This window comes from Martes martes, assembly GCF_963455335.1.
Source record: "Martes martes genome assembly, chromosome: 4".
Classification (NCBI taxonomy): domain Eukaryota; kingdom Metazoa; phylum Chordata; class Mammalia; order Carnivora; family Mustelidae; genus Martes; species Martes martes.
In genome coordinates this window covers 174,460,014-174,472,650 of record NC_137891.1, presented here as the reverse complement: position 1 = coordinate 174,472,650, position 12,637 = coordinate 174,460,014, and the positions used below count along the sequence as shown (strand labels likewise).

At 46.9% G+C, this 12,637-nt stretch overlaps 1 protein-coding gene and 1 long non-coding RNA gene across 2 annotated transcripts; one reads left to right on the top strand and one right to left on the bottom strand.

Annotated features, from left to right (window-relative positions):
- Nucleotides 1-891: 891 nt before the first annotated feature.
- On the bottom strand, nt 892-7,354 carry ZNF436 (zinc finger protein 436). The gene is made up of 2 exons (XM_080801321.1): nt 7,234-7,354; nt 892-4,628 (listed from the first exon to the last, which is right to left on the bottom strand). The coding sequence occupies exons 1-2, from the start codon at nt 7,337-7,339 to the stop codon at nt 3,376-3,378; spliced, it is 1,359 nt and encodes a 452-aa protein (XP_080657447.1). The 5' UTR covers nt 7,340-7,354; the 3' UTR covers nt 892-3,375.
- A 1,362-nt stretch (nt 7,355-8,716) lies between these two features.
- On the top strand, nt 8,717-11,968 carry LOC308341487. The gene is made up of 3 exons (XR_013966710.1): nt 8,717-9,698; nt 11,250-11,317; nt 11,551-11,968. It is a non-coding gene; the product is annotated as an uncharacterized lncRNA (long non-coding RNA).
- The last annotated feature ends 669 nt before the right edge of the window (nt 11,969-12,637 follow it).

Below are 12,637 nucleotides of genomic sequence, written 5' to 3'. Positions count from 1 at the left end.
GTATCCTAGCGGCTTGGAAGCAAAGCCCTAACCTAGCCTCTTAGAGAACAGATCACACCAAAGGAAATCTCCTTTACAATAATGGCGAAGCATTAACATATCAAATACCTTTAGAGCGGAGGCTCCGGGTGAGCCTGCATTTTCCTTCAACGTTTCCTCCCAGAAATAAAAACTGTTGAACAGTTTTTAAAAATAGAATTTTTTAAAGGGTTTTGATAAAACCTCTTTCCCTTTCCAAGTTTTGGCAATAGGTATAGTTACATTTTTTCTTCCGTATTTGTGTTTTTCCTCAATTTAAAGCACTTCTACTCTCTCCCTCTGCCTAGCCCGGCCCTCCCTTTAAAGAAGGTATTCATCAAAGAAAATTGCTTGTAAGTGATTTGAAAACATAGCCACACCCTAGTAATACATAATCACTGCCTTAGGCAAATTAACTGTCCTGAACAGAGAGCCTTTGACTGTTTCTGAGAGGTTATCTGTTCTGGGATCCCAGTACTGGTTCAGTAGAAATTGTTTCAGCGTTCTCAACAGGTACCCAAAAATACCTCCTTAAAGCAACAAGGCCTCCTCTCATTTCTGCTTTTGGATGTGTTTGTCTTTTTCCCTCTCCAAAGCTAATGGGCCACTCATAACCAAATTACTTCCATGCTCTTTTGCCACCAGCCCAATCTTCATAGGAAACTACCCAGATTTTTGCATCTTCCCAAATTTTGGCACTATCCAGAGGGCTCACTCATGTGTGAAAACAATGTACTCCCCCATTTCCACAAGAACATCTGTACAAATGCATTAATGTAAAGACAATCATGCCCCATTTTAATGAATCTGATGAAATGCCATCTTAGGAATCAGTGGTGGATGACTAAAATAATTCTCAGTGTTTTGATTTTTAAAAATTATACTTTTAATTATAGAATATTGTTAGAATACAGATGTAGACACTAGCATAACTGCGACCAATACCGTACGAAAAACTGCTCTACACACTTACTTATTCACTCACTCTCCACAACCATAGAAAACAGGCACAAAGTGTTCAGGGTATGTGCAGAAGCAGCCAGAGACTGGGGAGCAGAAGACATGCAAAAAGCATTAGCCATGAGAGTCTGATGCATAAGTTCTACACAAAGTTCAACACAGCAAATGGGCAGCAGCTGGGAAAAAAGAGAGAAAACAGGTGGTCTGGCCCTTGCCCTTTTAACTTCCCAGCTGGAGTGTAGGCATATGGAGAGAAGCCTGGGGCACTCAGAAGCCTCTTCTTGAGCCACTCACCTCTAAGAAGCCAAAAGCAGCAGCAGGAATAGCTTGGGGCGAGGCAGAAGAAAACGGGGAGTGATATATACTTGGGTCATGAGGATGCTGTCTTCTGGGGCCACTCCAAAGCTGACGCCCATTGTGGCTCACAGAAACCACAGAAGAACTTTGTTATTCATTAAAACCATTAGCAACACTGACACGGGAAAAGACATACTGGAGTTGAGTCATCAAGAACATGTAAGTCATTCAACAATTAAAATACGAATACCCACCATCGGCTAGATTTTTGTATAGAACACAAAACATGCTCCCTGCCCCAGTTTGTATTTCAATAGGAGAGGCAACATAATAAAGAAACCTCCTTCAGGGAGTGGTGGTGTTACTTTCAAGGCTGTGTCACTGCAAAGGATCCAGTTCCACACAGCTGTGGGTCCTAATGACTCATTTTAGTAGACTCCCCGAGAGACCACTGGCTCCCTTAACACACCAAGTCCCAAAGAGCTATGGCAGAAGTATTTTTCAAATGTTACAACACTCACGATAAAGCACAGTAGGAAGAACTTGGGGGCACTTTCAAAAATATATATTCCTTACTCTAGTCCCCTCACACTGCCACCCCCAAAAGCCTGGGTAAGCATCAACATCTGGGGTATTTCTTAATTCCTATGGTGGGCTGGGATGAGAGGATCTGACACTAACAGGTTTAAATTGGGTCAACTCTCATTTTAACTACATGTTTCTGTAGACTGAGAGGATGGAGATATATTCCTATCTAGGTTTATTAATTCCTTGTGACTAGGCCAAAGAGAAGATAATGCAGTCTGAGAGCGGGACAATCAATCTCTCTATCCGGTCATTATCTCCCCCAATTGGCTGATACACAGAAACAAGTGCTTAGTTTTGTACAAAGACAGATCTTACAGGAGAGTGCACACTAGAGCACTATTGTTTAAGTTTTTTCCTTAAAAAAAATGAAAACAAAAGGACATTTCTCACACTGAAGTTGTCTGTAGCTCTGTCACATGATCAACATCACCCAAGAACATGCTAATTCTGTGTGAATACAGTTTCCACGACTGGAAAAATTACAAGAATACACGTTTTACTGTACATTACACATGCCCTTATGCAAGCCTAGATGAACACTGGGATGTGGCCCTTATCAAATTCTAGAGTCAGCAGTATAAGGAGAATTGATCTTAAAGGGCAGAGGGGGAAGAACACAGAAAGGACCGGTGGTATTCCTTGGGGAGGAATTCTGTGTTTCCTTCCCTGAAGTGGTCAATCCCACTTGCTCCTTACACTCCACCATCAGTATGGTCCTAGCTTTCCTGGAAGATATGTTCCCTACAGTGATTCCCAAAGAAAATGAATACATTCTGATTAATGGCGATAACAACAGTGGGCATCTCTTTTGCTCAAGTCACCACCACTGATGAGTTCCTTGGTCCCCAAACCTGTGTCTCATTTTTCCTTTCAATCTGTATCTTCAGTTAGCTTCTCCAAAGATGCAAGCTTTAGTAAAGTTAAATTAGAAACAATGAGAAAAGTTTTGATCATCGCCTTCATCGTGCAGAATCCTGCTCTCAGGAAGATGGAAAGAGACAAATGCATGAGCAACTCAAGGAAAAAGCCTTTTGAAGGGGAAGATGTGTGTGCCCAACTACTACAGAGAGTGAATAGGTGTGGCAATTTGGGCAGTCTCTGGTTGTCTTTTTCTGAAGCAGCTGTGACCACCCTATTACAGTCCAACATTTCCCCTAGCATAGTTCTTTGGGCCAAGGATGAGAGAAATAACTTTTAAAGTTTTACTCCATTTCCAGGCCTGAGTATTTACCAGCATTTATCCCCTGGTCTTCCGATTCCCAGTTATTTGTGGGGCTGATTTTGATGAAGTAATTCATTAATATCGAATGAATAAAAATCATTACTTTGGAGGAAGAGATAACATTCCCAGAGTTGTGGGTCAGAATTGCAAATGGCTTATCTTCTTTGATGTTTTAACCTGTGGCCCACATGGAAATTCAGTATGGTAAAAGAAGCTCAGTCTTGAGAGAGCTCTTGGATATCAAATAAAACTGTACCTTCAAATGAATCATTTCTTGTTAATTACAGGACTTAGTCAGTATGAACTCTCTTATGTTTAATAAGAGCTGAGCTCCGGCTGAAACTCTTCTCACATTCGGTACATTCATAAGGCTTCTCTCCCGTATGAACTCTTTGATGTGTGATGAGGTTGGAGCTCTGAGTGAAACCTTTTCCACACTGTACACACTCATAGGGCTTCTCTCCAGTGTGGGTTCTCTGGTGTTTAATTAGATCTGACCTTTCACCAAAGCTTCGCCAACACTCGTTGCACTCATAGGGCTTCTCTCCAGTGTGAATTTTCTGGTGTGTGATGAGATGAGAGCTCCGGCTGAAGCTTTTCCCACAAGCATTACATTCGTATGGCTTTTCCCCTGTGTGGGTTCTCTGGTGCTGAACCAAGTGCGAGATGCGGCTGAAATTCTCCCCACATTCATTACAGTGGTACGGCTTTTCTCCTGTGTGGGCTCTGCGATGGCGCACTAGGTCGGAGTTCTGACTGAAATTCTTCCCACACTCATCACACTTGTAGGGCCTCTCCCCCGTATGGACTCGATAGTGTTTGATGAGATCAGATCTCTCGCTGAAGCCTCGTCCACATTCATTACACTCGTAAGGCTTCTCACCTGTGTGGGTCCTCTGGTGCTGAGCTAGGTGAGAGCTCCGGCTGAAGCTTTTCCCACACTCCTCACACTCATAGGGCTTTTCCCCACTGTGTGTCCTTTGGTGCTGGATTAGGTGAGACAGCCGGCAGAAACTTTTCCCACACTCGTTACATTTGTGGGGCTTTTCTCCAGTGTGGATTGTCTGGTGCTGAATGAGGTGAGAGCTTCTTCCAAAACTTTTCCCGCACTCATTACAGTCATAGGGCCTTTCCCCAGTGTGTGTTCTTTGATGCTGAATAAGATGTGAGCTTCGACTGAAGCCCTTTCCACATTCATAACACTTATAGGGTCTGTCTCCAGTGTGGGTTTTCTGATGTCGATTAAGGTCTGAGATCTGACTGAAGGCCTTTCCACAATGAGAGCATATATGATATCGGATGCCTGTGTGGACTTCCTTGTGAACAAGCAGATCAGTGACTTGTTGAAGAGGATAGCTTACCCATTCTTCTGCTGTTATATCTCCCCACTGTCTTTCTGATCTATCCCCGCTTTCAAAGGCCTCTTCATTTTCAGGATTTTCCTCAGTATTCCCAACAGGTCTTTCAGAGGCAGTCCCAAATTCTACATCTTCACTAATCTCTTGCTTTGGATTCACCTCGTTCTCACTCCTGATCTCAAAATCTGTAATAAAGGATAAACAGTCATAATAATAATACTGGCAAATACACACAAAAATTTATCTACTGTGTACCAGGCATTATGCTAAGTTCTTTATCCCAATTATTTCAACCACCCCAAAAGTCCAGCATTATGATGATTTCCACCCTATGAATGATTTAAATCCAAGACCCAGAGAAGGGCAACGCTTGGGTGGCTCAGTTGGTTCAGCATCTGCCTTTGGCTCAGGTCATGGATCCCAGGGTCCTGGGATCGAGTCCTACTTTGGTCTCCTTGCTCAGCGGGGAGCCTGCTTCTCTCTCTGCCTGCTGCTCCCCCTGCTTGTGCACTCACTCTCTCTGACAAATAAATAAAATCTTAAAAAAAAAAAAAAAGACCGAGAGGAGTGACTTGTGCAGGCTTATAAAATAGTAAATGGTGGAGCCATGACTGAAATTCAGGTCTGTCTGATCACAGAGTTAATGGTTCTTTATGAAAATTATATATATTCCTGGTGTTTTGAAAGAAAAGAGCCAGAAACAGAAAATATAAGAGACTCCATATTAGAATCTCTAAAAGCCAAGGGCCTAGATATTTTATGCGTGATTGGATTGTGTGTTATGTTCTTAACTTTTCAAGTCTTCATTATTACCATTATGTCATAGTTACTAAGAATCTACTGCGTTACTATGGAAAAAACACATTTTTTTAAAAGATTTTATTTATTTATTTGACAGACAGAGATTGCAAGTAGGCAGAGAGGCAGGCAGAGAGAGAGAGGAGGAAGCAGGCTCCCCGAGGAGCAGAGAGCCCAATGCGGGACTCGATCCCAGGACCCTGGGATCATGGCCTGAGCCGAAGGCAGAGGCTTTAACCCACTGAGCCACCCAGGTGCCCAGGAAAAAACACATTTTTGTCTAGCTATAGCAAGTCTTTAACTGACAGGAAAAGTGACTGCCAAATGTTACTTGCTACTTCCCAGTGGCCTTTTTATATGAATAGAGGAGGGAAGGTTGGAGGATGCAAAAACAGCTCAGAACATTCCCGACATTAAATAAATACAGTCTTCAAATGAAAATGAAAATATACAACCACTGTCTACAAGAAACTTTCTACCAGACACTGTATTTTCCAAGTCGGTTTCTTAGCATACTCTTCAACAAAGAGGTTAATAGGTATGCTGGAAGAAAAGGGTCCATGGATAAATTCATTTGGTACATGGCGCATCCAATAGCCTCTTCTTAGAAATTCACATGCCGTTTAACACATTAAAGGGTCTGACAAGTCTTGAGGTAAAGAAACCTTGTAAATATTATTAACCCAGTGCCAAATTTATTTGGGAAAGGAACTTGTTTTTCTCTGTGTGTGTGTGTGTGTGTGTGTGTCGGTGTGTGTTCTTTCATGCTTTCATTCTTCTAACAAGTGCTACTTGGGCTGGACCATAGCCATATAAATTCACATTTCTTTAAGATTCTCACTTCATGCTTTTGTTGGATTGAGTGGAATATTTGGATTAGAGACTGCAATACATCTAGGTAAATAACTTAATTTCTAGTTACTTTTCTAAAGGAGAGATTCAAGAATCTTGGAACATCAGAAAGAGCCCAAGTTTAAAACAAAACCTCTCATAGTTGCCTTTTGTTCTGGGAAAGGCTACAGAAATAAAGGTTTCCAAAAAAGAATTAGTCTTAATGAATGGCAGATGACCTAGTGAACCATACACAGTTGCTAACTTCTGTCAAGTGTTACCAGGAGACTAAGTGAGTCAAAGACCATTCAGCTCAAGAATATATTATTTATTCTAGTTATATCCACACCAAAGGATAGCCAAGAGTAGACAGGTCTGCAGACCATCAAAAAAATTCACTTCACTGCCTAACAGAATCTGTGATCTCATTTAGTTCATGATTCTCCTGAACATTTGACACACTCAAAACCTACGATCAACTCTGAATCCCCTCTAAACAAGTACCTGCTCCAGATAAATAAAGGAACTCAGCCAAAGCTAGGGCTCTGAAGCCAAAACAAACACAAAAATGTGGCTTTTTGCCCTCCCATGAACCTGGGTCAGAACTCCCCTCAATCTTGCAGTAAAATCACCATTTACAGGGCCATTTACATCCTGGCACGCACCATTATGTTAGACCTGTTTGGTCAGTGATCTGTACAAACAGGCTGGAGAAGGGTAGATGACTCAGGGCACAAGAAATCTGAATGTTTCTAAAATGGGCAGAAACAGTTTTTCTTTTTAGACAATATGACCTTGATGTTCCTACACTCAAAAGATTTGCCTGTGGACTGAACTCAAGCCAATAGCCAATTAATTGCTTTAAAAATCAAACAACTAGGGACACCTGGGTGGCTCAGTTGGTTAAGCAGCTGCCTTCGGCTCAGGTCATGATCCCGGCGTCCTGGGATCGAGTCCCACATCGGGCTCCTTGCCCCGCAGGGAGCCTGCTTCTCCCTCTGCCACTCTGTCTGCCTATGCTCGCTCGCGCTCTCTCTCTCTCTGACAAATAAATAAATAAAAATCTTTAAAAATCAAACAACTAGGTTGTGCTGGAAGAGTTAAGCCATTTTTGAGAGTCTTGAAAATGTGGGGGTGGAGAGAGAGAGAATCCTTACTTACCTAATGAGACGACGTTTCCATAATTCTCCTGCATAACATCCCTGTAAAGGTCCCTTTGTGTAGGGTCCAGAGGTCTCCATTCTTCCCGAGTGAGGTACATGGCCATATCTTCAAATGTCACAGGTGCCTGAAATCACACAATGCTTCCTCATTACTTGGTATCCAGAGTACCAGTTTTTCTTCTTGAAATTAGAGACATGGCTAGAATCATTGAGAAGGCAAAAGGAATTAACTGAAGAGTCGAGAGAATAAGCAGGCAAAAAAAGAGATGTGGTAGAGAAGGGAGCCATTTACCAGCTGCTGCCCTGCTATTTCCATAGCCAGATGTCCCTGCCCACTCCAGAACTTTATCCTCTAGCGGTACTTTTCTCAGAACACAAGCATCACCTACATCACTCCATACCTTTACTCACAATGTTCCCCTTTTCCTGGAATCTCTTTCTCAGACTAGCAAGATCTTACAACTCTTTAAGGCCCTGTTCCAGTACCAACTGTTCTTCTGTGCCCCCAACCCCTGCTCGGCTCCACTCCTCCCTCAGACTCTCCAGCATTAATCACTCCCACTTCTTGGTTCTCACACCACGGCACTTTGGCACTTTGTTCCTACGACAAATAAAGCTGTTATCACGTCGTATTACGGTTAACCGGATGCGTCGTCTGTCTCCCTAAAGATTGTGAGCAGGCAGGGAGGGCCCGTTTCATCCATCTTTTGTCTCCCCAGTATTTAAAGGCATACAGCTGGTGTTCGATAAATGCTTGTCTGTGGCTATACTGGCCTGGTACTGAGGTTCCTGGAGGCAGAATACCGAAGCGAGTGAATTACGAATCCCTGGGAATTGCCAACAGGGATTTGCAGAGCAGAGAAACGCCGGGACAAGGTGGGTAAGCAGAGGCAGGGTCCGAGAAGCCACCCCCGGCTTACCTGGGACCCAGCCATGAGCAGGGTGGCTGCCATCTCGGACTCAAGGATTCGCTTCCCAGAAGAGAGAGCAGGAAAGCAGCTAGCAGACAGCGCTAAAGGAGGCGAAAAGCAGGGCGTGAGGCACAGAAAACAGGCCCTGCCCACTCCCCAGGGCTGGAGTTCTGGCCGCCAGACGGGTGGGGAGGGCCCTGGACCCGGGCCGGGTCACTCTCCTCCCTGACCCTCGAGCGCGACCCGCCCTCTGTGTCTCCGCCACCGTAGGGTGGAGGCACTGCAGGAATTTATTAAGACAGCCCCCTGGCTCGGGCTCTCTCGGGCCGGGGGGTCAAGTCGATGCTGTCTCGGGGAGGAGGCTCTCAGCCCAGCCCACAGAACGCCTCCGCTCTCCCATCTCGAGGCTGGGCCCTTTCCGGCAGCTACCTCAACCAATCAGCGAGCAAAGCTCGCAAAACGCTCTGCCAATTAGATGGCGAACATTAGGCCCACCTCTTGAGCGTGGCTGGGCACCCTATCACGCCTGCGCATGCCCCCGTGGCCTGCCGGGAGTTGGAGTTCCGTTCTGGCGTACAAAGGCCAGTCAGAGGCCAAAAACCAAGGAGGGAAAAGAACAAAAGGGTGAGGAAAGAAGCACGTCCTCCTAGCCAGGGCGTAGTATCTTCCGCTTTCTTCACTTGGAGACCACAGCCCGATTAAACCAGAGAGGTTGCCCTGCATCTCCTCACGACCTTAGAAGCTTATCTTGAGTCGGGCCTTAACTTCGACTTCGGGCCTAATTTAGACGCTGGCCTGTGTTGGGTTCTTCTGGGATTGGCCCTCATTTGACAGCCGGGGCCTGAGAGGAAAGCGGCAGCCGCCCACTCCCCAGGGGAGACTCCGCGGCCGCGCTGTAACTTTGAGCTCCGCCCACGCACTACGTCTCCCAGCAGTGCCTGCGGCACTCTCACCGGCTACCCAGACTACAACTCCCAGGAGACCCTGCGCCGCGGGTGCGCTGGCTAGTGCGGTACGCGGCTTGGCCAGGCGGTGTCCTGTCTCCACCGCTGTTTAACCCTATAGGGGCATCCAACCTTGTCCTTCTAAAGAGGGCGCCCCTTGAGGGGCGGGTTAAGTTGCGCCCAGTGGAGAGGATGCGAAAACCCTGAGGGTATACAGAAGCGACGGTGGGGGATAGGGCGCCTAAGGAGGAGCGAGTCCGGCCTCAGGGCTGAGAAGAGTGGTCCTTATCATCCCTGACGGGTTGTCTCCTAAAAGGATTTCTGACGGTTTCCTGCACGGACGAGTTCTTGGGCCTCTGAGCCCTGAGCCGGGTGGACCTTCAGGATGCTAGCAGTCCCTGACCGGCTGAAGGTGGGAAGCCGAAAAACCCAGCTGGGGAAAGAACAGACTTACCTCCTGACCCGCAAAAGATCCACTAGATCGCCGGCTCCAAGATCTGAGAGGCCTCAAACAGATTCCAAATCCGCAGGCAGAGTTCTCTGAGACTTCGGGTGTTTGGAAGGATTCTGGAGATCACTGGCAGATCCCGGATATCTCAGTCCCGCAGGTAGATTTCAAATCCTTAGACTTGGCTGCAGAGCCCAGAGATCCGTAGGCGGATCCCAAAGACTCACAGACTCTCAGGCAGCTCAGAGAAACCACAGACTCATAGGCAGATCCCTGAGACCACAGCAGCTAGCCAAGAAACACCAGCAGCAGCTAAGCTGCATTCAACTGGAGTTCTTCCGAACGGAAGGGCTTGCAGCCTTCCCTTTCCCCAGCCAGGATGAGAAAATTAGACAATGGCAGCCGAGCACTAGGGAAAGCAGGCATTCTGCGTGGGGAAGAGCTCTGAGCTCGCTGTAGCCTTGGAGAGGGAAGTGATGGAAAAAGAATATAGCAGCTTATTAGGGACTCCCACCCTCTTCAAGTTATAAATATCCCCAGAACCTTGGCTACGTGCCCAGAAGCCTGTTGTCTCTAACTTTACAGGAGACTTCTCTGCCTGGGCTGGGAAAGGGGCTTTTCTTTTGTTTTGCAGATATATCCACCCACTGAGTGACTTGAATTCTCCCCCCACCAACCCCCAACATGACTCCGGGCTATGCTTTTATTAGTGAGTGTCCTGTTCCCAGTGCCCAGTTATTTATGGTTAAATTACTCAAGTGTCTAAAAAGAGCTAGGACCCTACCCAGCCCTGAGGCCGACTCTCCCACTCCCACTCCTCTTCTCATCCCCAGCTGTGAGGCTAGGAATTCTTTAGATAGCTCAGAATTATACCATCCTACCCCATCTGAAATTTATTTGGATACCACACACACAAAAATAAATAAGAAGAAGAAAGAAAGAGAAAAAGGAATTTTGGAGGGTCCCGGAGAGACGGTGTCCGCAGTGGGAAGAGCGTGGGGTATTGAGGTCAGACAGACAGACCTGAGTTGGAATCCTGGCTGTCTGTCCTTTAGAAAGTCATTCAATCTCTGCAGACCCATTTCCCTTTCTGTAAGACAGAGCAATCGTCCCTCAGTTGGTGGTGAGCACTGAGTGAGGTGACATAAAGCACTACGCAGAAGGAACGCTCACATGATAGCTGTTACTATTATTTATCCTGCCTTTGGTGGCGGGGGTAGGGGGGGAGACTTCCAGAAAGGCCTGTGGATATTTTCACTGGCTCAGAAAATCTGGGAAGTCAGAGTGGCCCAGGAGCTGTGAGAACCTGCTGGTGGCCTTCCCCTCATGTGGTGTTTCTGCTGGAAATCCAGAGGGGATTGGAAGTTGGGCCAGTTTGGTGGATTCAAGCAAATTGGTAGATTGAGCCCAGTAGAGCAGAGGTATTTGAGGCTGCCAGAACTCAGAAAGTGGAGGCCTCGCGCTCAGGGAAACTTCTGGACAAGGACAAGGAAGGGGGGGTGGGGTGTGTCAGTTCAGACTTTGGTGCAGTAATTGCACATTTCTAATTGGGCCTAAGGTGAGTTGAGCCCCTGAGCCTCTCAGCCCAGCGGGGCTCCCTTTTCATCCCTTCTCTGACAGATTGCTTTGTAAACTTCCTTAGGCCTTTCTCCCCCTTGCTCCAGTGCTCTAAGTCCTTCTTTGTCCTCTCGATGTTTCTTTTATTCCTCAGGCCTGCCTGGGGGCTGGACGACTCTCTCTCCCTCGGAGCCCAGGTTGGCTGCTGGCCTCCTTCTGTGAGTAAGTGCTTCTCTCTCTCTTCACCTGGGACCCTTAGAGGGTGGAGGAGAAGAGAGGCTGAGAGCAAAGGGAAAGCCCAACTGCCTTTGGTGCCCTTGGGGAAGGAGGGGAGGAAAGACGGTGGGTGAGGGGCTTCCTGCTGCAGCCTTCAGCGGGACTCTGAGGGTTGGGGGGTCACACTGGAGAAGGAGGTGGCTTCCTGCCCTATTGTTCAGGACGTCATTGTTTCTCAGGAATACTTATTGTATGTGAATTTTCAATAATTAACTTGGAAAGCTGCACGTGTTCCCATCATTCGGCAAACACCGAGCACCGACTGGGTACAGAGGGGGCAGCAGAGCCGCTCATCACGGAAAGGGGCCAGAAGAACCTCTGGGCCGGGGTCTCCAAGTTAGGCTTTTGACATTATCTCCGAATGGGGTTATACGTTATGTCAGATCCACTGACCAATTTGATCAAAGACCCTCTTTCTGTGTCCTTAAGCTTGTTTCTTATTAACAAAGACCACTATGCCTGTGGAGCACCCTACATTATTGTATTTTAATAAATCCTTTGATCATCTTGTGAGCAGCACAATTATGGTGTGATTTTTTGTATTAGAAGCCATTAACGTATTAAACGTGGAAAAACATGCCTCAGTATTTATTTGTGAACTTGTTTTGCCATCTCATTTTCAAATGTCCTAGGAACATCAAGAAAAATCCAAGCACCCCGGGTTCCTCTTGACCCCTGCTCCAAGCAGAGCACAAGGAGTTGGGGACATGGGGGACACACTGACTCCGGGTCGCTCGTTGCAGTCCAAGTGCTGTAGTATACGATGAGCAAGTCTGTGCAGAGGAGGGGGCGGACAGACAGCACAGGGCAGGGGAGGAGGCTTCCCAGAGGAGGTGACATCTGAGCTGGCTCGCAGAGACTGTAGGAGTCTCGGAGGTGGAGAATGAGGGGAGGGAAGGCATTCCAGTCTTCAGAACAGCATGTGCGAAGTCAGGGAGGCGTGAAAGGACACAACTTGTTCCAGGATGGCCGGGACTGTGCTGGGCTAGAGGAAGAGTGTGGGTGGAGTGGCTGGGGGAGGAAGCCGAGTAGGGACAGTCTCTTATGTCCCCTTGCCTGCCTGCCTCAGCCTTTGGCCTGTGGATCAACAGAGCTGGTGATGAGGTGCAGATTGGGGAGGGGGGTGCAGACTGGGGCTGGCCTGGGGTGAGAAGAGCAGATCGCCTCGCAGGAGGAGGGGGAGTGGAGAGGACTGGGAAGTTCCTTACGAGCTCCAGAGTTTCAGCTGGTTTTCTCCTGAGACGATCATTTTTTTCCCAAAAATGT

Coding starts and splice junctions, on each gene's coding strand:
- ZNF436 (XM_080801321.1), bottom strand. CDS start 7,339: ATGGCCATGTACCTCACTCGGGAAGAATGGAGACCTCTGGACCCTACA. Junction 4,629..7,233: donor TGGAAACGTCGTCTCATTAG/GTAAGTAAGGAT, acceptor CCTTTATTACAG/ATTTTGAGATCAGGAGTGAG.